Genomic DNA, 24,333 nt, shown 5'->3' with positions numbered 1-24,333 from the left:
AACTTCATGGCTCCATACACAGAGAGAGCAGCCATGACATCCCTGTGGCAGTGAGCATATCCACACCATTCCCTACTAAAGGCCTCTCTGACTAGGGCAAGGAAAGGACAAGATGAGCCTTCACTGCTTGTTGTGCTGAAAAATAAGAAGTACACTGATGGAAAAATGTCACAAAGAACACAAAACTGCCCTGAAAAGTCCCATTTGCTAACTGTGCAAACATTTGAACAAAATTATTATAATCCATTATAACCCATTGAATAAAATAATTGAGGAATTCATACTGACAAGTACTCAGGCAAAAGAGAAGCTCTTGAGTTCAGTATGACCAAAGAAAAAAGAAAAATAGCCATTTTATACCATCAGTATAATAACTTAGGCAAGAATTATACAGCCATACTAACTAGATGGTTCAAGTTTGATGAGGAATAGATTGCTTTTTAATGCCCCCACATAATTTTCCCACAAATTACTTATTACCAAGGGGAAAAATGGCAGTTTTTCACAGTGGAGAAACCTGATAGACAACACCTTAATCAAGTATCAAAGTTAATGTGAACAATGGGACATGACATCACATGTCCCCAGTGTGAAGTTTTGAGGACACATCAATTACATCATACTCCTACCACAAATGTAGTCTCAATCTAATTGTGAGGAAGCAAATAAATCCAACTCAAGGAGAGACATTCACAAATGACTAGCCTATACACTTTAAAAACATCAATACCATGAAAGACAAAGGCCAAGGAATTATTCTAGATGAAAGGAAACAAGCAACATAGAGCCAACTGCCATGGACTACAAGTTCCCAGGTTGGGGATGTAAGCTCAGTGATAAGAGTTCTTAACTAGCATGTGCAAGGCCTTCAGTTGGATCTCCAGCACCAAAGGGGAGGGAGGAGGAGATGTTCCTAAATCAACCATACTGGAACTAGAAGTATCTGAATGGTCTTTGATTAAAAATCATTTTTGCCTTCCAGATTTTGATAACAATTACAAGTAACTGCCCTTGTCTCAAAAAATATACCCCAAAGAACTTATGAAAGGGGGGAATTATGTCTGCAAATGGTTCTTTCAAAAGTTCTGGAAAATGTATAAGAATGGCAAAGCAAATGTGGCAATATTTACTAGTGAATTTGGATAAGAGAATTCCTAAATTCTTCCTTCATTCTTACAACTTTCCTATAACTTGAAATTTCAAAACTAGAAGTGGAAGAATAGTTTTACTTAATCCATGTTTTATATGTAATTCTATTCTCAGCCAATACTTGTACATCAGTGTTTATAAAGGATAAAAGTGACAATAACCTATAGGGGCAAATTCACTGTAAACCACTTATAAGCCAAGAGAATAAGAAATTGAGGCACAACCTCTTCAACTTTTGAGACATAACACGCTGTCAATGGGGGAGGGGGGTTGATGTATTCATACTGAAAATACTCACTCAAAAACAATGTAAATTTTTCGTTTTATTCAAAGTTGGTACAGAAGTGCTGACAATTCCATAAAATAATTACTACACTTCAGTTACAGGACAAAATACCACAGAAAGGAATGTACTTTTGCAAGAAATGTAGTTCATCTTCCAAATACTTCTGAAGGCTAATGCAGCAGCTGGCAAAATAACACACAGTATACAAAGAACAGTGTATTTTACAGAGTCAGTAATGAAAACTGACAGCTCTTTTAGCAGATTTGCTCCTTTTTTTTTTTTCATTTTTAAACAACAATAACACTTTTTAAAACACATTAAACCAAGATCATACATGTCTACAATTAAAAAAAATCAGATTGTATACAGTGGAATAGTCAGGTTAGAATTGTCAGGAATGGTTAACAATTTTAAATCTACAGTTTCAATTGTTTTCCTTTCAATATGGAAGTAACCTGATTTATACTAAATTCTATTCTCTTAAAACATTGCACAATGGAACAGACCCAGTTAGCCAAACTTTAAGACAAAAAAGCTGTGAACAACGAAGGGCAAATTGGAAATTAAGTTTACAATCAAAGACTCACTCAAAATGAATGTTCATCAACTTCATTTATAATTACATTTGACCTACAATACCTGACTAAAATGATACATGTACACAATACACACTCCCCAGGTCTCTTACAGAAAATGTGAACAAAGCTTAATAGGCAGGACACTGGGAGAAGCATTTTTCAATGCAGATATCTTTTAAAAATGCATTAATACTTACATATCAAAATTACTAGATAAAAGCAGCAGTATTCTGCTGACATTTGGCTTAAAAACAAAGGAATGAATGAAGCAATTTCACAGGATATTATTAGAAAAGGAATTGGTTTTCTTCTTGAAGAAGACTACTAACTTTTGCACAGCAACTATTTTTGATATCCATCTTATCAAAAAAGAAAAAAAAAAGCACTGAGAAGCCTAACATAGTTCATATCATAATTGCCGACACAGTCTGGACACAGAACATGGGATGTCCAATCAGAGAATGGGCAAACCCCTGCTCTATTTATGAGCTCTGCTGGCAATCTATAAACTGAAGCAATAATGGCAGGGGAAAGCAGGGGAACAGATTCCATACCATTATCTGACACTAAAGTAATATGTCATTATTAAAAAAAATAAAGCTTTTGCATTTTAACAACCCCACAGAAAACTCCATGAGCAAGATTTGTTGATCCGTTTGCCACTTAAAAGTCTGAGATCTCACAGTGAAATTAGGCAATTCGAATTATACATATTTACACCACTAGGACTACTTTTCACCTAGGCTAATTAAAGCAGTCTTCCATGGAATTATAAATGAAAGATATTTCTGCCAAAAGTTTTTTCAAAAGCATCCTTTCATAAAGTTTTTACAAACTAGTTTAAATTTAAAGGTATAGGATACACAATCTATAGAACTAACAGGTTACAACTGTTTTGCATTATTACATACTGCTAAGCCAAGTACGGTCCTCGAACCTTTCCAGTTTCCTGTTCTTCTGGCACTCCTCTTCCTTCAGAGCTCAAGCCTAAGGTTTTACATTCTAAAGAAATGTAGGTATACACCTGCCTGGCTTTTAGCTGGAGGTAGGAATCTCTCCCTCCAGTGTTCAGGTTAACTCTTCCAAAACATGTCACAATAGTCTATATCAGCTATATTCTAAACAAGCTTTTCTCTAAGAAGATAAATACACAAAACAGAGGAGAGAGACGGAACAAGGTAGTCAGTCACTCCTATTCTGAGAGTTGTATCTTGACATGGGCAAAATTCAAGATAAAGCTATTTATTCATTCTTGGCAAACAGGGACTATTGGGAAATGCATTAAGTTGGGGCAAGATAAAGCCAACTGTGAAGTGGAACATCATTTAATCTTTCATGTGTACATTCACAGATTTCCTCTAATCTGGTCTTGAGGAAAACAATGGGACAGGTGAAAGACTCATTCAGACTATGGGTACCATTATGAAAAGCAAAGTAGTTCATTTGGCAAATCTGTCTTAAGACTTAGTTTGATGCTTGGAACTCCTGGATCAAATTTTCCTCGGTTAAAATGAAGCAAGGTCAAGCATGTGAAGAAAATAAAAGGTCACTTCATCTCTCACAAACCTACATAAAAACTAACGTAGTATTTGCCCTATTAAAATGTTAACTTCTCCAGGGTTTAGAGCATTTTTGTTCATGAGAGGTAATATTTCCTCAAGATTTTAAAAATTCCAATGGCTCTACAGCTCAAACCAGAAGGCTGTTACCTGTTCTACACACCAAAACTCTAAAAATCTGTCCCTATTTCTTTAGTTTCAGAACTTGGGATTGAACCCAAAGACCCCAATTTTGCTAGAAACACCCAAATATAATCACAGTACTCCTGATATTCTCTCCCTCCTCCAAAGCAGTACAAACTTACCCAGACTATTATTTTGAATTTCTTCTCAGGACCCACTTATAACAGATGCCTCACTGTCCCGGGCTATCAATATGTGGTCCTCATCACAACAAATACTTGATGGGTTCCAGGACTGGCACTTGTGGGTTAAAGAGAACACTATCAGTCTTGTGCTTTCTACGTGTGGAGACACGCGTTATACTTTAACACGATTTTGTGCTTTCTATGGACTTTTAGTTTTTTCTCTATCATAGAATATGAACTGTTGTCACATGTTCTCAGATTTACTTATGGAACCTATAATGGATTAATGATAAAACCGAAAGAATTATATAACTTTAAATTTTCAATTATGGATATAAAAGCAAATAAAGACAAATAACATTAAGCAGCAACACAAAGGTCCACCTACTTGTTTCCCTGAACCTAAAGCTTGCATGAAATGTAAATATGAGAGTTTTTTTTTTTTTTTTAATGCTCTTTACTAGTTATACTAAAACTGAAGGAGTAGTACCAAATAAGAATTTTCTATAAGAAAAGGAAAGGTGAAAACTAACAGAGTCAATACTGGTAACCAGAAGGCACTAATCCAAACACATCAATTTCAAGAATTGTTATACTATGAAATACCATGTATTGGCCTTTGACAAGTGGGGATTTCACTAATAGCAATAAGCCTAATTTCAATTTCTAATTATCATACCAAAAAAGTAAATTGCTAATGAACTTATAGAAGTACAGGCCACACTGATAACTAAATACTTCTTTATCCAGAAGCACTAAGGAATAGAGTAAATTCACCAAAATATAATTAGGTTGTGGATATCTACTATCAACTTGTGCTGTTGCAAAAAAAAAAAAAAAAAAAAAATCACTATGATGTGACTTCCCTTATCAGCAGAGTTCACTAAACATAAACTGTCTTGAAGTGCTTGGGAGGGCTTCATTTATTACAGGCTGTAGTTATGGCATAGTGCTTTTCTCCTTTTTGGAGGAGAGCAAAACCACTTTCCTGTACTAGAAATCTGGGACCAATACATATTATCCTGATTTGTTCTTCAAGCTACATTAACTTTTTCCAGCACACCTGTCTTCAAACATGCTGCCAGCCCAAGTAAGTAAATTCAATTAAGGTTACTGGTTTTAATTCAACAACAGCCACAGATCATGTATGATACTCCACTTACAGAGTATAGCACATGAGATTAGTAATGATACAAACACACCAAACCCTTTCTGTTCATTTTTAAGTAAAAGGTTGTCAAGGTTATGGTTGTTGGTTACCAGATACATGAGGTAGGTGCCTACCCCAAAACCACCAACCAAATTTCACCTTCTACAAAGGAGTTGAGAAAGAAACACAAATGACATCAATTTCACGTTTCTTTAAAGGTGAATCAGCAGTGTAAAATCTTATTCCCAGAATTGAAAAGTAAAATACATTTACACAGCTAAGTGAATGATGTGGTACTCAGTGCTGACAAAGTTTATTACTTAGAAGCTTAGCCTAATTCTCTTCTAAAAGTCCAAGTAGTATTCCATAAGAGTCTGATAATAAAAAAAAAAAAAATTAAAAGAAGTGATCTTAATGAGGAAAAGGGTCTGCAACACTGAATTAAGTCAACCAATTCTAATATTCAAAAGATTACTTCTTATATGATCCAAGGTTTCTTAATATGCTGACTACTTCCAAAATTTTACCTTTATTTACTGCAAGAATAATTTGTTTTTGTTTTTGGCATTAAAGCAAACTCCATTATTTCTGCATTCTGACCCCACCGTCATTTCAAAGGTACTCATGAATTTTCACTATTGCTCTCTAATTTTTGAGATGGAGTTTTGAGAATAGTGATGAACCATTAGTGCTTTTATCATTTAGTCAACACAAATCTGAGACAATTTGTCAAGAATTAACATTTTAAGTTAATTAACATTTATAATATACAAAGTATTATTTGGAACTAAGTCCTTAATACTGGGGGAAAAGGACAGTAATTAAACACCAAGACAGTATGCCTGAAAGTGAAATAAGCTGACCAAAGAGCAAAATATTAATTTGTTGAAAGTTGAAATATTAAAGAAGCAATGTGAATAAAGATAAAAAGACCAATCTCTCAGAATGGTATGGAGATAAAAACAAACACATTGATATATGCCACTATAAAATCCCGTTGGGCTAATATCAACCTATGAAGTGACTTAAGCACCTAAGCACCTGGCTAATGAAGAAATCTTGAATGCTAAAGCCTACAAGTTAACACTATCAAATCCCATTCTAACCTCTAATATTAATAAATTTGTATTATATTCGACATTAAACCAGGAGTTAGCAGGCTGGATCTTTATACACTGATACCCCAATTTATAAGGGGAGTGGCTTAATTAGCTGATAGCCAAGATGCTTCAAGATCTAGAATGCAATGAATATGACTCTAAGGCTATAAATTAAGCTAATGTTTGTAGTTTACCAACTGTCCACATCTGTATCACCCAAGTACTTATTGATATCCTACTTAATAGTTTTCCTGATTTCTTAGGAAAATTCTGTCTTGGCAAGGCTCCACAATTACATAATCTAAGAGGAATGGCCTTAGACATATCTCTCAACCCAAAACCTAGGGAATGGTGAGGAGTCATTACCAGACATCCATATGGTCCCTTTCCAGTCATCACACTTCTGATGAAAATGAGTTAGGGAAAACACAAGGTAATGAGTAAGCCTAATACTGCCAGGTGGGAATGTTGAAGGACCTAACCCTTTAATGGCTAAAAATACAGCTGGTTTATTTGGTAGAAAAGAATGAGAATGACTTCTATATTAAATGACATTGAGAGAGAGGAGAAGATCTATGCACCTAATATAGAGAAAAAAAGCTGTGGACTGCCAATGGAGAAACATAAAGACTCTAATTCTCCAGACAAGACTTTTAACCCTCTGCTTAGCTTCAGGTTAGACTGTGTAACTGTCCCACCCAACTCTTAAAATAAAAAGTTTCACAAAGTGATGGGTCCTTCCTAATTGCTTGAGGTGCCATTCCTAAGAGCTATTGGCTACATGATCCTGGCCAGCCTCTCTGGGTAAAAAGACAATGGATCCTTTGAGCCAAGAGGATCCATAAAGAGAGCAGATCTCTTAAATTTGGGTCAAAGGACACAGAACCACTGCTACTGCTTTCTAAAGGCAAAAGTGATCACCTCCCTCTTGGGGTGACAGGACAGAATCTAAAAGACAGAGAAACTAGAGTCTCCACAAAAAAAGCAAACTATCCTTTTGCATATCTCTGTAGTAAGTCCTTTGTATCCAATCTGGAGACAAAGACTGCCTGAGAAGAAAAAAATTTAGAGCGGGGGGAAACACATTTTGCAGCTGATTTGGTGGCATTTTTCTCTACCTTTGAAGACCAGTATTCTCACCTCATTCTGATGGTTAGCTACTATTTTAGTCAGTATAATATCACTTGGTCAATTCCAAAACTTAACTTGAACAAAATATACAAAATATACACATTAATGTCTAGAGACCAATGTCATCTTTTATGACTCATTTACTCAGTATAAAGCAGGAACACTTTGCTAGCTTAAGACAGTCCATATGTCATTTCCTAGGAATAATCATTCTAATGAAGACTGAAGATTAGACCCCTGAAATAAAGCTGCCATCAGCAATTCACCTACCTATTCAAGCACATTATTTATTACTGGGAAACAATGAAGAGGACAAAGCTTCAGGGAATTCCGTCTAAATAAAGTGATGTTTATACTGGCAAGAGTAAAGAATTCTAATGGATACACTAATAGTCATTCTTTATTTACAAACATTAGTAATCTAAACTTGACCTACTGCTATACATACACCAGACACAAGATGATGTATTCTATGTATCATACTAAGACAACAGCAGAGATTGGGGGTGGGACGGGGCTCAAATACTCCAAAGCACTAGGACCTAACATGAAATCAAGGGTGGGGATCTACATAAATACCTCCTATTCACTTATTGATAAATAAATAGAAGCAATAGGAAGGCTACCCAGCCAATGCGTCAATTCTCACTGCTGAGTTACACAGCAGTATGTTCAAAGAAAATGTTAATTCGTACAGCTTAATGCCAATTTGGAAAACCCAAGATCCTATTACTTTTCCAAATACCAAAAGGTTGTCCCAAAGGAAGAACACTTACTTTAGGAAAAGCACAAACCATGGACAAATCATTTGTCTTGACAAATGTAGAGTCCAGATTTGGAGACTGGATTTTTGTTCTTCTGAAATAGATTTTCTAACCTTGAACATGTCACAGCCTCAACCTCCATACAAGGAAAGGATGGTCCCTATCTATCTGATCCCCAGATAAACCTTAAGAATGAAATTGAGGAAAAAAAAAATTCTACAAGGCACTCTTAAGCGCTTTAGAAATACATGCTATTCATACATGAATTACTTTTTCACCTACAGACTCAGTCCATCAAAAAGCTTCCTGATGATGGGAAGACATTATACCTGATAATTTCTGAAATCAACTTTGGACTAATCAAGTCCATCAAAAACAAATTAGTTTATACACTAAAAAATTTCAAAGTCATCAGGACTGAGTTTTGATTCAAAATCTATGAAAGTATCTATAAAAGTAATTTTCCTAAAGAATACAAGCTTAATAAAAATCATGCAATTTAAAAAGTATTAGTTTAAAGAAAGTCAAAGAAAGTAGATACAATTAGTTTTCTTATTTTTCAGGGAGGAAAAAGGACAGTGCTGAGGACACAGAGCTACATCCCCTGCAAAGCTCTTCTCTAACATCATCAGTCCTCTTCCTCACTAAGGAAAAATAGATTCCCACCTGTGGATGATGCAACTGGGTAAACCATGTCAAGATAAGGATCCTATAATTACACAAGTCCTATAATTTCCTCCATAAGTACAGTACTAAACCCAGAAGTTCTTGTTTATGGCATCTCTTAAACATGCTATCCATCCTACAAATAATCTACCAATGGCAAGTGTGCACTCTGAGTTTTCTGGTACTAATGGCCAGTTTGCACTGAAACATCCTTACATGCTCACAACAAGATGTACAGGCTGTGTACAGATGGTAAATCTTTTGAGGAAAAAATACAAAATAAGAAAAATTATCAAGAATGCAGTATGATCTCAGAATTAAATTTTCCCTTGCTATATCATGATAACCCAGCAACACAAAAAGCAGTGAAAACGTTTGTTCAAGATACTGTACAAACCTTCCAACTCAATCTACTGGGTTTTTAACTAATAAAGAATGTTATCAAATGACAAGGAAAAAAAGTCAAATTCATTGAAGTATGATTAATCATCTGCTTGACAAAGTTAATCAAACACTGCTTGGAAGCTGGTAATTCTCAAACTATGTAAAAACCACCTTAATTTGGTCAATAAAGGTGGGGATCATCAGTAACATTTATTTTACTTCCCCCCATAATCATTCAGTAATACAATTTGAATATGTAACTTTATAAACAGACTTGGTGTTCATTATGTGGTTCATTAAACTTCAGTGAAAAGTAGGAAAAAACAGGTGGGGGAAGAACCGGATCAACCCACCCCCCCAACATTCCACATACAGGTGGTACAAAAACACCTACAGAATAACATTCTTCCTCTCTTTTGGCAATCAGAATCCACAGTCACACACAAAAATTAACCTGGCAAACTAACCTGTCTTGAAATACATACCACACATTAGAGTTTCAGAACATAATTGATTATACAATATGTAAAATTCAGTTATTGTATTTTTAAATGGTAGTGCGAATTACGGAGACAGAAAAAACTTAGAAATGAGCAAATCTTCTACTTCAGCATTAAGGTCTACCAAGACCTGGCAGTGCAGACAATATCTTATTCATGATACCTTAACATTTATTATGTGCTAAGATATCTGAGAATAATTGGTCTCTCCTTACTTTGGTATGGAAATTTTTAAACCACATTTTTTAACTTTTCAGTCTGTTTTGCTTCATTTAAAAGTTGAAGATTTACTTTAATCCATGTCTGGGAAAATAAAGTCTTGCAAATAGATGATTTTCTGCTAAGTAAAATTTGGCTAAAACCTACAGCGTAAACAATGCCTGAGAGATGCAACAGTTACATAATTTTTTTCCAAAGACCAGTATTAAGTTAAATGTCTCATCATATCCTTAAGTTCATATGGAGAAATAAACAAACATGAAAATTCCAAGAGAACACACAGCAAAAAGTCCAACATTCAGTATGACTTTAACTTGTGGAGTCTCTTCTAACATTTGTAAACAGACAGCCTCCTCCTCCATCAAGTCTCTGAGACTCCTCTTGCTGATGCTCTTACTTTTAAAGCCACAAAACCAGTCTATGAACTTCCAGTACCGGCTTCTATCCTCTGTTTCTTTCTTTCTCTCTTTCTCACCCATGAGAGCCGCTTGCCCATTGGAATAAGTATCTACCGGTGTTTCTGCCTCTGAATGACCCAAGGAAGCCACAGGGTTACCCTCCTCTCTGCAGGTCACCAAAAGATTGACATCTTCAGGCTGAAGGCCCTTAATACTATCTTCAGATTTCCCATTGGGAATGACATGGATGATGGCCTCACTGTTCTCACTGCATCGCAGAATGCTCTTCTCCTGCATTTTGTATGGTTCATCTTTCTGAGAGCAGCTTTCCTTTGTCACCAGGTTCTTCTTAGACCAAAAGGTGGTGGTGCGAATCTGTTCCTTTGTGGGAGGTGGCGTGAGAAGGCTGACAATTACAGTAATGAGTCCTGTGACCCAAAACAATGCAGTGGCCACATACATATAATGAATGTCTTTGATGAAGCCTGGTCTATTATCAGGTTGGTCACACTCCGGGGCACGGTAGGCAAAGGCCAGTATCAAACGGACTGCTCCAAGAACAAAGCCAGCCATTCCACCATAGAAAGCCCCTTGTTCATTGCAGCGCTTCCAGAAAATCGCCAAAAGGAACAGGGCCGCCACTGGGGGGGTCAGGTAATCTGCTACCTCCTGAATGTAAAGGTACATCTGGCCACCTTGCATCTCCACAATGATTGGTACCCATGCTATGCTGATTACCACCATAAAAGCCACAAATATCCTCCCCACAATCATTAGTTCCCGGGAGCTTGCACTCTTGCGGATGAGTTTGTACACATCAAGAGTGAATATAGTACTGGCACTGTTAAATATAGAGTCCAAGTCACTCATGAGAGCTGCAATCATCACAGCCATCATCAACCCCCGAAGGCCCACAGGAACAAGCTTCATCACCAGGCGTGGGTAAGCAATATTGGAGCACCCAGCTCGGCTTCCACACACTTGCATGCAGTGCTCTGGGTTGATGCAAGCTATATCATCAGTAAACAGTATCCTGGAAATCATTCCTGGGACAACTATGATAAACATTGGCAGAAGCTTCAAGAAGCCAGCCATAAGAGTAGAGCCTTTGGCGTGAGCAATGTTTTTGGCTGCCAGGACCCTTTGTACGATGACTTGGTCAGCACACCAGTACCACACTGAGGCTGGGGTCTGCCCAAGGATGAATCCGGGCCATGGAACATCTTCATCTGTTGGATCCCGCAACATTTTTAGGGCTTCTTTCTTAGGGTAGACGTTACAAGAATTTGTGTTTGATAGGTTGTATGTCAACAAGATGGAAGGGATATTAGGTGAGGCCAACATGTACCTTCTCTTAACTTCCTCAAACCCACCAATCTCCATCATGCTAATAATCATAAGTGTGAGTGCCCCAACAATCATGAGCAGAGCCTGCAGAGTGTCTGTGTAGATCACTGCAACAAGGCCTCCGGTGACAGTCAGCAAAGCAGTCATACCAATGAGCAGGATGACAGACACATAGAGGTTCCAACCCAAAGACTCCTGGATAAAGAGGGCACCCGAATACAGATCCACTGAGAGCTTGGTGAAGATATAGAGAATCAGAGACAGGGCTGCAAAATAGACCTGAATCCTATGGCCACCAAATCGCTTGGACAAGTATTCAGGCATGGTGTATACCCCCGACCGGATGTAAATTGGGATGAAAACCCATCCCAAAAGTTGCAAAAGCAGTAAGGCATTGAATTCCCATGCGCCCACTGCAAATCCACTTGCAGCTCCAGATCCTGCCAGCCCAATGAAGTGCTCACTCCCAATATTGCTCACAAACAGAGAGGCACCAATTGCTACCCAGGTCATAGAGCGCCCCGCCAGGAAGTATCCACTCACGGTGCTTCTATTAGATTTCCACATGGCAAAAAAACCAATGCACATCACCAGGATAAAATACAGGGCCACTATGGCAATGTCTGCTGTCTCCAGAACAGCCCTCATTCTGGTAACTCGTGAATAAAAGCGTCCAAATGACAGAAGTGTCCAACTTTTTTTTTACTTATTAGTAACCTCAGCCAAGTCTGTAAACCATACGTGAACTGGACTATACAGAGCAACACAGCAGGTCAAAGTCTTTGTCCTTTGGTTTGCTGTCTTGATGGTGGTGGTTGTGATAAACTTTGAAGGAGACAGTTTAAATTTTCCTCCGCTTCTTAATTGGGATTTGAGAACTTAGCTCGTACTCTTAATCCACACTCCACAAGACCATCAGCATTTACTCAGGTGCTGGAGGAGAAATTCTGAGTTGCAGCTAAGTCTAGTGAAGCCTACTGTACCAACCCTGCAAGGCAGCAAAGACAAAAGACAAAGATTGAATTAGAGGAGGGTCTCACCAAGGGATGAGGAAACTTTCAGTCGAGCAAACACGGCGCAACAAGACATTTTTTTATAAAAAGAAACAAAAACTTTAAAAACACACTTTAGTTCCACAGCAAGGATCGGTCTATACTATCACAACTAATACTTAAAAGTGTGAATATTCATCATTTTGAACTAAAAACAAAAATTCACCCATCTCGTAACTAAGTGGCCTAACTTCTCCAGCAAGTAACTTTGTATCACATTGTCCTTTCTTGTCTTACTGTAGCAGTCTCAGCTTGGAACAGGAATGGAAATCATAAAGCACCCTAAAGAGAAGGGAGTACTAATTACTATAATAAGGGTATCAAAGAGAATCTTCAAATACTGTGAATCTCAAGAATATTTGGGACTAACTTTTTGGCCAGTTAGGGTCCTGGATAGAACAGCAAATGTGTTTGCTAGTGAGTATCTCCTCCAGAGAATTTAAACACATAAAACCAAGTACTACTCAGTTTGTGCAAACTGTAAATGTTATATAGTTATCATACAATAACCTGGGACTTGATTAAACACCTAAAGGGAAACAAGATACTCCACACAGAAAAAAACTGGAAACATACAACTGACAAAACAATCCTAACATTTTATTCTTTCCTCTAGTGAGAAGTTGTTGGAAAACAAAAAGAACTTTAAAAGAGGTAATTTCCTTCCCTTTCTTTTCTTCAGGCAATATTTCCAAGAGACCTTCTGAGTCATACAAAGGCACAGACTCAAGTTTTAGTTTTGTAGAGCACTCTCAAGCATTTCTTCCTTTTAATGCCTTTTTGTTGAAGGGTATAGAAATCAGGGGGAGGGGGGAGGAGAAAAAGTTTTCTGGAAGACTGAATAACTGGATTATTTATCTTCCAAACCTGAACAAAACACATTTGTTAATCATTAAATAAATCATCTTCAATAAGTCCTTCTGATATCTGTCAGTCCTGGATTTAGATATCCATTCTGTAACCATTCTGCAAAACAGACATTTAAATTCACCTAAATCAAGTTTGAGTTTAGTGGTTTTCCCCTGGTAAAGAGACAAATTCTAATTCTTCAAAGATATTTTAACTTAAAAAAAAAAAAAAAATTACCATTCAACCTAACACCTCCATATGTTAACTTCTAAGTGATTTCTCCTCGTTCCTGAAGCAACATCAGGATAAATGTTGTTGCTTTATGATGAATTTAGGCATTTTCTTTTTAAATCCAATGGAAAACTTAAATCCCATAAATGAGGCCATCTCTTTTCCAAACTGTTCAAAACAGACCACAGCCAGGCATGGTGGCCCATGCCTGTAAATCCCAGATACTCAGGAGGCTGAGGCAGAAGGATTGCAAGTTCGAGGCCAGCAATTTGTTTCAAAATAAAAAAAATAAAAAGGGCTGGGGTGCAGCTCAGTAGTAGAGCACTTCTGGGTTCAGCTCCTGCCACCAAAACAAAACCAAACAAAAAAACCCCCAAATACCCACAATATTAAAAAACTTAAAAACACAGTTCCCACCAGCAAGAAGCTAGGCACAAGGTCTAAAAAGACTAATACCCCACCAAATTAGGTTATTATGTCTAATTCATAAAGCTGCCAAAATTAAAAAAAAGAAAAGTTAATCCCATCTTTATCCCTTTTTTAAAACACAAAGCAGTATAATAATTATGCTAAGAAAATCGATTAAAAATCCTGCCTCTGTCAGAGTCACTGGATGGCATAAATAAAATTGCCAAAGGTAAATAATAAAGCTGGGATTTGCATCACTTCATACCTGCAGTTCCTGAAATTGTGTCATATTTTACCACCATCTTCCCCAGCCCCAAAAGCTTTCAAGTTTGTAAACAAATACTTTGAAATCATTTAGGAATTATCACTTAAATAAATCTATGACAAATGTAGTTTATTTAAAAGGGTACATTTTAAATGCTTCAGTGGAAAGGACAGCTACTTTTCATTTACAATGAAAATCATTATTGGCAGTTATGAAATCCTTTGATGAAGCTCTCTCTGCTACCCAAAATCCAAACCATCTCCCTGTCACTTGTTCAACATTTACAGGTAAACTTAGTTCAAAGGAGGTCAGAAGACCTTCTTTTGGGTACTATTCTTCTAAGCAGCAGCAGCTGACAGTACCACAAGTTCCCCAATAAGGGAAAGAAACCAATCCAGTGACTTTCAGTGTTTGGATGTGGAACAGAATTGAGTCTGTCAATAGCTGCTGCAACAGCTTATTTGTTCAGAGGCAAAGTGCTCAGGAACAAAGCAAGCACTTCCTTCCTCCATCTCTAGGAAGCAATGCTACTATATCAATAACACTGTTCCTTGCTGTCAAATATGATTTATGCACTAAGCCATATTCTACTCAAAGACTAGTTGAAATTCCCATGCAAGGACTGTCCCCTAACTTCCCTAGATATGTTCCGTCCATAGGGAGGGAAATAAGGAGGGGCCAAAAGTGAGTTCAAGGTTGAGTTCAACTCTTTCTGCTTATGCCTCTTCAACCCTTCAAAAGCTACTGCTGACAGATTTCCTCAATGGACACCACACCAGCTTGTGGCTTTTAGATTTTTCCAGTTCAAACAAAAATACATCCACAGACCAGCACCTGCTAAAGAGTGGGAAAGGAAAAAACAGAACCCAAAACAAGTCAACTTAGTTTGTTGGAAAAATAAAATACTTTGTATTATCAATGCAGCTCAATTTTTTCATACTCTAGTCATTAAGATTATCAAAGCCTTAAATTTCAATCTTTCAGAAGATAATTTTCACATTCCTTAAACATGACTCCCATGTAAAACTTAGATTTTACTAAGTTTTTTCCTTTAAAGAAATAAAATTCCCTTCAACAAAAGTTTAATGAACACTTTTCAAAATTCCTTTATTTTTTGGAAAAATACACATGGAAAAACGAAAAGCTTCATGTTCTCTTTATTTTTTCCACAGTTCACAGTTCAGGTAAATCTCCTAAGAAAGAATGTTGGACAACTAATAAAATAAGTATATTTATACAAGGTAAGTGGATTGGTTCCTTGGTACAGCATTTTTAAAAAAGAATTATTTCTAGAGTAAGAGTAATATTTGTAGAACGTATAGATATGGTCCCCTAGTGATAATGAGCAGATTTAGCCAAACCTCAAACACAAAGGTGTTCTGAAAGATTTGTCACCTAAAGAGAAGGCTTCCTTCTCAGAAAAGTAATGTTTTATTAACAGTTTTGCACAGAATTAGAAGGCAATTGATACTATGTCATGTATTTGTAGGAATTGAAGAATTAATTTCAAAGAGAAAAAGTACATATAAATATCTGTTTTGTTTGCTCAACTAGAAAGAGTTTTTTAAGACCTAATTTAAATCAGCTATAAATTCCTTTAGTGAAAATGAAAACATGATTACCAAAAATTTAATTGGCTATGATGATCAATTCTCTCTCCTGCCATCTAGGTGACTACGTTATTTATCTACCAAATCAGCATATTAGTTTAGAACAATCTATAAAATTCAGGATGTATAGTCACTATCAAAAAAGAAAAGTCATCTGTCATAAAAACCAAACAGAGAACAGGAAAATGATCCCTGAACTCAGTCAGGTTCCACATCATAATAAATTCATTGACATATGTGGGCTAACAAAGAGTTGAATATGGTCAGCCCCGAAGTGACCAAACAACTATCTTTAGCTTTGGGGTCAGTTTATACGCACTCACTCTGAAACTGAAGAAGTCCAGCCTAGCACTACCAACGGTAGACTTAATGAGCCCTGCTCCTACACTGATCAAATGAAAAATATTCATAATACCAACTAGTAATGTAAGTGTTATAGATTATACAGAGACCTTCAAAAACCTGACTACCTGAATAATAATCGCCTTTGTGCAACCTATCAAAAACAATGAAAATAATAGGAATACTGGAGGTTTGCTTTCACCCCCCAGTCATAGAAACAGCTCTGACTACCTACCACCAGGTTTTGTGATTCTGCAAAGGAGATAAGTGTAGGCTACTGAGAGATGTACAGGTAGAATAGACTAGAAAGCAGTCAACTTCAAAAAGCCTGGTTTCAAAGGTCACTACCTACCTACAGGATCTTGAGCAACAATTTATCTCCATAAAGCTCAAGAATCATCTGCCTAGCTCCTAATGGCTTAATACAGAATAACAAAGAAAGCCTGTAATACTGCCCAGGGTTAAAAGGCCAATGGCTCAGTAAATGTCAGTTTACTTGCCACAACTGGAATGAACCAGAAGGCATGAAGCTTTCAAATTAAACTGACAACTACATGCCAGGCATATTAGGCTCTCCACAAGTTACTTACATATTAAAAAGCTATATTCTCTCCACAGTATTTTAAATTATCTTCACAATATTTTAAATTATCTTCACAATATTTTAAATTTATCTTCACAATAGCTTCTTCTTACATCACTGTGTTTTAATAAAATACCAAAAAAAAAAAAAGTTTATTTTTATGGACTTTTCACACATTTCACTTTTGTCATCCTGAGTCAAAGTTCAGCAAAGGAAATTTGCAAGTGAATACTTAATGATGCTTAGTACCAAGCATACACACATACACACACACACACACACACACAGGCAATCCTCAATCCTTTCTTACTTTAAAAATGTGGAGCACCAGGTATGACAAGATTTACCAATGACTTAAAAGCAAAAACAAGTCTTCATAATACAACTGATATGAACTCCAGCCAATTTAAAATTACAAGTGAAGCTGAAGACAACACAATAAGTAACTATGTAACAGTGCTTAATCAATGAAGGAGTTTGCCCTTAAATCTGAGAAAATATTTCTATTATACCTACAACTCTTGCTATTCAGGTTTTTAAAGTACATAAGTATAGGAAACCCTAATGGGACCCAAATGTTTTTTAACTGCATTGAGGATTTCCAGTTCCTCATGTACCATGATAGCAATACAAGGGGAGAAAGAGAAGCAGCATACTCCCATAAACCTACACCAACCAGGATACCTCTACTTTGATCAGGGTTTCATGTGGTACGGAGGGTGTGAAATGGATAATTTCTAACTAAACCATTTCATCAAATAAAATCATGTTCACCTAGAAACTTAAAAAAAAAAAGATTATTTCATTCATATACTCCGTAAGATATATTCATTTTAACCTGCTATCAATATGAAAATTGGCTCATTGGATTTTTTTTTTAAGTGTTTCAGAGAAACAAGATGTTTTGGATATGGGGGGAACAAACACAAATGTTAAACTGTTACTAGTTTTAACTTTTACGTGGATTTTATTAGCTCATACATAAAAAAGCAAACTTCAACAACCTTTTTTGTTAGAGAAAAATGAAAATATGAAATAAGAGACAGTGTCTGTGACAACACAGTGTTATCACATAAATCTCAATGACTAAACATCTGTGTAACTTTAGTGGGAAGAATCCAAAATCCTCAGCATTATCTGCTTACAAAAAAACTATTTGTCAAAGACGATGACTTATAAATGGAGATTAAAAATCAGCAAACCTGGCCTTACTGAACTAAGTCCTGACTAACACCATGTAGGATCTAAATTAAGTTTTGTGTGTGTTACTTTAATCCTCATCACAATCATGATAAGGACAATTATTATTACCATTTCACAGATGAGAACTGAAACAAGGAAGATTGTGCAGCTTGTTTCTGCCCTTAATCACAATGTAATACTACCTTCAAAGAAATGGACCAAGAGGAAGAATATTACAATATTAGTTGATAAAAGATCACTCAACACCATGAATGTTTTAAAAAGGTTGTATTTACAGAGAAAATACCCAAGGAGGCTATATTGCCAATGTTAACAAAGTTAAGACTACAAACATCACTTATGATAAAATCCAGTCACTCCTTCAATCACAACGTACCAAACAAGCCTCTGTGGCTGACTGTTTCCCATTCAGGCAACCCTCTGCACCCCATTCCCAGAAGGCTTGCTCTCCTGTCCCTTAAGGTCTTGTTCAAGTGACATCCCTGGCCATCTCAATTTTTCCTCTCCTGCTCTATTTTCTGTAACACCTTCTAATATACTACTACCCAACTTATTTGTGTTTGTTCTGCCTCCTCCATGCCAGAATCTAAATGATTCTGATCTCTACTGTTCACGGATATATTCCCAGTGTCCAGATACTATCTTGTACATTTCAGGTGCTCTCAAGTAGCTTAATGCAATTGAGGGTGTATGAAATGACAAAAGTCAGACTAGGCAAGAAGCCTCTTCTTTGTTCAGATAAAAATCTCAGAAGGCCATGAAAGATTTTTAACAGTAAAAACCTGTAGATAGAACCACCATCTCCACTCTACCTACCCATCACAATGGGACCCACTTCCCCTCATTTTATTAATTTTGGAATGTGTTCCAGCTTTTACTACTATTTTCCCTGTATGTTTCTTGTCTGATGGTCAATGGTTGTTTCCACAGTCAAAAAGACACCAGCACTTCCCCTTACCTCACTCCACACAGACCCAAGCTTCCTGCTGATGGCAACTCATGAAGAACTTCTCCAGCTTCAGCTCTCCATTATACTTCAGTTCAGTGTTTCCACAGAACTGAGTTACTTTAGTAGTAATATTTTGGTACTAGTGATTGAACCCAGGACCTCACATGCTAGGCAAACACTCTACCACTAAGCTACACCCTCAGCCTCAAAGAGTTACTTTAAACTAGCATTAACCAATCCCTATATTTACATATACGAACTCCTGTAATCTTCACGAAAACCAAAAAGGCAGGCATAATTATACCCAATTTACAGATGAGAAAAATGAAGACACTTTAGAGAAAGAATTACTGAAGTACAAGAAAGTCCTCTCTGGAGTAAAGATAAAGAATGTATCTTTGTTTTTAAGGGAAAAAAAGTCAGAAAAAAATTCAATTAATTGATACATTAAAAAATGATACAATGAGAATCAACACTTGCAACCTCTATTGCAATAATTAACCTCAGGTAATAATTATAATGGATGCTAAAACACTTAAGGTTGATGGCAAACTTCAAAATGGATGGGTAACTAACTACACTCACCAAAAGTTAATCTTTTCCTACAAGATAGGACTGTGTGCCTCAATTTGATGCTATTTCCAAAGACAACTGAAGTACATGTGCAAAACAAAACACAAAACCGGAATCTAACCAAATTTCTACCTATCAGTTTATGGAAAATTCCTGGAATAGAGCAACACAAAAAACGCTAGAAAATGATCAACCAAATCCACAGAGAGGAAAAAAAAGTAGGGGAAGTATTACAAAGAGACCATCAAGAAAAAAATGTGACCTGGTTCAGATTCAGACTCCACTATCTGTGGGAGAGATAATTCAGTGAATTTAAATATAGTTACCAGATGTTAAGAAATTATGGTTAGGTGTGATAAAGAGCTGTGGTTTGTTTTTAAAAGTCCTTATCTTTTAGATATACACTAAATATTAATATGAAATTATCTACCTGTGTTTGCTTGAAAATACCCCTGCAACAACCCATTCAGAATCACCAGGAGATGGATGTTCAAGCCAATGAATGATTGTTAGAAGGGGAAAAAAAAAAAAAAAAATCAGTTTCAAATTTGTCACTTCACAAATAGCTAATTACAAGAAATGTTTACAATGGTGGCTATCATCTCAACCTAAGAACTGTTTAACACACAAACTGACATTCCCATGACCATTCCCGTCATGGATATTTAACTGGTATTTAATAATGAGAAAGTAACTGCAGAAAAATTCTAAGCAAGGGATTCTGAAGAAATACTGGACCTGGACACTTCAGAGTCCACTTTTTGTATTTTTTGTTTTTTTTCACTTGTACAGAATAGAGATTTATTTGGCTCATAGTTCTGGGGAGTGGAAATTTCAAGATTGGATGGCCATATCTAAACACGGGCCTCGTGCTGTGTCTTTTTTTTTTTTTTTTTTTGTATTATAAAGCATTTATTTTGTCCTAACTTTTCAGGAAACACTTATGAAGAATACAACAGTTTAGATACATTTTATTTATCGGGTGAGTTATTTGCTTACAGAAAAATATTTTAAAATATAAAACATTAGAAATGTTCAAAATATTTACCTCTTTTTTCAGAGTATCAAAGTCTACTGTTACTAAAAGGCTTTAGAACTGCTAAAGGAGAATAAACCACAACTAAATGTATGACCCTTGATTGAATATTAATTTTAAAAAACTAAAAATATTACTAGAATAATGAAATTTCAACATAAACCTAATATTTTGTACTACTATTCTATCAATGTTATTTGAATGTAATTGTTATGTCGTGATTGGGGGAGAAAGGCCCTTATTCCTAAGAAAGGCACATCAAGATGACTAACTCAAATAGTGCAGATAAAAAAAGTTTAAGTAGGTAATTCTAACAATCAGTGATCTAGGCAAAAAGCATAAAACATAAAAGTATTAATATCTGTTCTTTAAACAGTGTGGAGATGCAGTAATATTGGTAAAATGTTGACTAACTATTGGAGCTGAGTGATGGGTACAATATGGAGAGTCATTAAATTATTTGCTTTTATGTATGCCTATTTTTCCTTCTATAAAATGGGAAAATCATGTACCTCAAAACAACATCAGCAAGATAGATTACTAAAGTTCTATGGAAAAAAATTAAGCACTAAATAATTGCTATCTGTGCACTATGGATTCTTTCAGGTAAAGCTACTGGAAGATTTTTTATAAATAGGTAAATGTCAGACGCCCTAACTATCTAACTAAATTGGAACTTTCCACATTCTGTCCCTTTATCCTCCACTTTGGTTTCCTTCATGGCATTTGCTGGTATGTCTCTCTTACTAGAAAACACATACCAAAACGCTGGAACTTTTGTCTTATTTACCACTATATTCCCCAAACACATGGCAGTACTAGCACCTAGTCAACACTGAAAACATTTCCTTTAGTTTAAAGGGACTTCAACTATACTTTTAACAGATGCAGTGTTCAAAGACATGACCACCTTGATACTGCCGTAGAATCCTGACTTGGCCACTTTGAATTGTGTGGCCCTTTCTGCTTTTTTTCATTTGGAAAAAAAAATCTTGGAATAGAAATTCATATTATCTAACCATTAAGATACTCAGGATTCAAAGAGAGGGCAAAATATCTATCTATCTTAAATACATATTCACACACATATATAACCCCTGCTTCAATCAATCACTAAGCCTAGGTATTAGGCATTGAGGAAGGGTATAAGAGTGGCACTAACAACCATAAGGTTTACAGAGGTAAAACAGCTGGTCTGAAGAACTTTGTGGTCCACCTTTATGTTTTTTGTTCTCATCCTACTGGTTTCAATTTTATGTTTCTAGAAAAACTGTTCCTAGAACCTACACTGAATAGTTTCTCCTTATTTCCCATGTGACAGGCAGAAAATGTAAACACAAGCATCTTCCTGGTAGACCAGATTCTAACTCTTCCAGAATACCAAGTCATAAACAGATCTTGAAATCAGAAATATCATTTTGGTTGGAAAAAATTAAAAACCTTCTAATTTTCTCCAAAATTTAGAGAATACAGGATTTTTCATGAAATTTTTTAAAAAGGTGGCGTGGGGGTGGGGATTACAAATAAGATAATTTTAACAGTACTTGGAAGAAAAGGTAGAAAATATGCCTTGAATTGAACCTAGAAAGTTAACATTAAAAATAGGCGCATGGTGTTATAGATTATGAATACAGCTGGAGTTTCCTCTTGTATTTGAGACAAGTAGATGATATAAAAAATGTTTTTCTTGGATATCAGAAGATAGGAGATCTTGAAAATTACAAGTATCTTCCAGGGATTATATCCTAATTAGATGAAATATTTTAAAAGGAAAAATTACATTAGGAGAAATTTATTTTCTCCTACACACAGCCTGCATTTTCAAAAACATACTTAGTCCACACATAAGAATGCTCTCATGTGAGGCCAATGTTGCTACCAGAGTTTGCTGGCTTCAACTGTCTCAGATGAAAATTTGGCTGTCAAAGTTTAAAGGTAAGATACTTCATGCAAACACTTTCTCATGAGTACCAATAAAACAGAAGGCAAGCAGTACACCAATGAAAGAACGACAATCAAAACAACCTATGACTAGGCCATCTAGTTAAGCAATTTAAAAAGAAAACAAAATTGGGACCAGGGTTGTGGCTCGGCGGTAGAGCGCTCGCCTAGCACATGTGAAACCCTGGGTTCGATCCTCAGCACCACATAAAAATAAATAAATAAAAACAAAGGTATAAAAAAAATTCTAATTAAAAAAAAAAAACAAGTACACCTATCCTACAAAATGTCTGCCAAAGACCCTACCCTCATATTTAGCTTTTCTCTATTAGAAACTCACTTTAAGTGAATCAAAACCGTGAACAGACACTATACATTCCTAACTAACACATAAGACTTCTGAATACAAACTGAAAACAGAACACTGGGGACAGCAATGCTGTAATATTGCAACAGAAACAAGGACTGTACATAGTTCCCATTGGAGCCTTGTTCCAGCCACTGAAACCTAAGTAAGCACAGCACTGCATTTCTGATCATTATGAGAATATTCTCAAACTGGACTACATCCACAGCAATCTGACTGTGAGAGGTGCACTTAGTTTCTTCACTCAACAAAATTAAAGCATTTAATAGCCAGGCTAGGTGTCAAGGAAAACATCTTAAAAACTAAGACAAAATCAGGAATTCTCTATTCTGAGACAAAAGCCCTGAATTGAACCTAGAAAGTTATAGGGCCATGGTGTTACAGATTATGAATACAGCTGGAGTTAGTGCCTTATTTATGGTCACTGAAGATTCCAGTCCAGAAAGTTTTGTTAAGTTATGCTTTCACTTCCAATTTCATTTTTAAGATCTTATCTACGCCAACCTCTACTGAGGTGTTGCCAAAGGGAGTAAAGGACTCCCTTAACTGGGGCACTGCAATGCCGCATAAAAGTGGCTGAGGCAAAACAATTTAATTGAACCATGTACCAAAAGATATGTTAAGAACAACATGGATCTGAAAGTTTTAATTTGCAATTGATGTTAAGTGTCTGAAGTGGGAGCCAGGAAGGGAAAAGAACAAAGATTTAGTAGAGATAATAACTTGGTTTCTCTATGGAAACATGATAAAACAAAAAACTTATTATCATCCCCTTAATTTTATATTCTTGATTAGGAAAGCCATCTAAATTTTTTTGTCCCACAGTAATACTATATTCCAAGATCACAGGTATTAGAAACTATTGTAAATGTCACAGATAAACCCTGAGGATAAAAATGTCATTTTTTAGACAAACCTATCTTTGCCTAGAAGCAGTATTACAAGGTTAATTCAAGAAGTACAAATCAAATTGTACTAATGCATGCTTAAAATAAGCAACCACTGACACATCCAAAGGATTGTGAATATCAATTTCTGACAGTTTATAAAGTCATGTCCCACTTCCAATAATATGCAATACTGAAGCATCTACTTATACTTTAGCCATTTATGCAGACATATGTCCAACAGTTGGAAACTAGAGATTGCTATTACTTATGTTTTGTTGTTTTGTTTTGGTACTGGAGATTGAACCCAGCCCTTTTTTATTTATTTTGAGAGAGGGTTTCACTAAATTACTTAGGCTTTGCTAAGTTACTGAAGCTGCCCTCAAACTTGTAATCCTCCTGCCTCAGCCTCAGGAGTTGCTGGGATGACAGGCATACAAAGATTGCTATTAGTTTAAAGAACTGAACAAACTTACCCATTTACTGAGCCCTATTTGG

The 24,333-nt window shown here is 36.1% G+C and overlaps 2 protein-coding genes across 2 annotated transcripts in view; both read right to left on the bottom strand.

The window, feature by feature from the left end:
• Nucleotides 1-24,333, bottom strand: part of Mrps6 (mitochondrial ribosomal protein S6) — a 65,749-nt gene that overhangs the window by 33,168 nt on the left and 8,248 nt on the right. The gene's annotated exons all lie outside the window — the stretch shown is intronic.
• Slc5a3 (solute carrier family 5 member 3) overlaps nt 1,453-24,333 on the bottom strand; it is a 31,129-nt gene continuing 8,248 nt past the window's right edge. Inside the window, exon 2 of the mRNA XM_046439271.2 lies at nt 1,453-12,527. Coding sequence (XP_046295227.1) covers nt 10,031-12,187 — 2,157 coding nt within the window. The 5' untranslated portion in view covers nt 12,188-12,527 and the 3' untranslated portion in view covers nt 1,453-10,030. The remainder of the gene's footprint in view (nt 12,528-24,333) is intronic.

Source organism: Marmota monax, unplaced genomic scaffold, assembly GCF_021218885.2.
Source record: "Marmota monax isolate L192 unplaced genomic scaffold, Marmota_monax_Labrador192_F-V1.1 WCK01_AAM20220418_F8-fsc00125, whole genome shotgun sequence".
Taxonomy (NCBI): domain Eukaryota; kingdom Metazoa; phylum Chordata; class Mammalia; order Rodentia; family Sciuridae; genus Marmota; species Marmota monax.
Note: the sequence above shows the minus strand (reverse complement) of the source record. Positions and strands in the feature narration are given on the sequence as shown.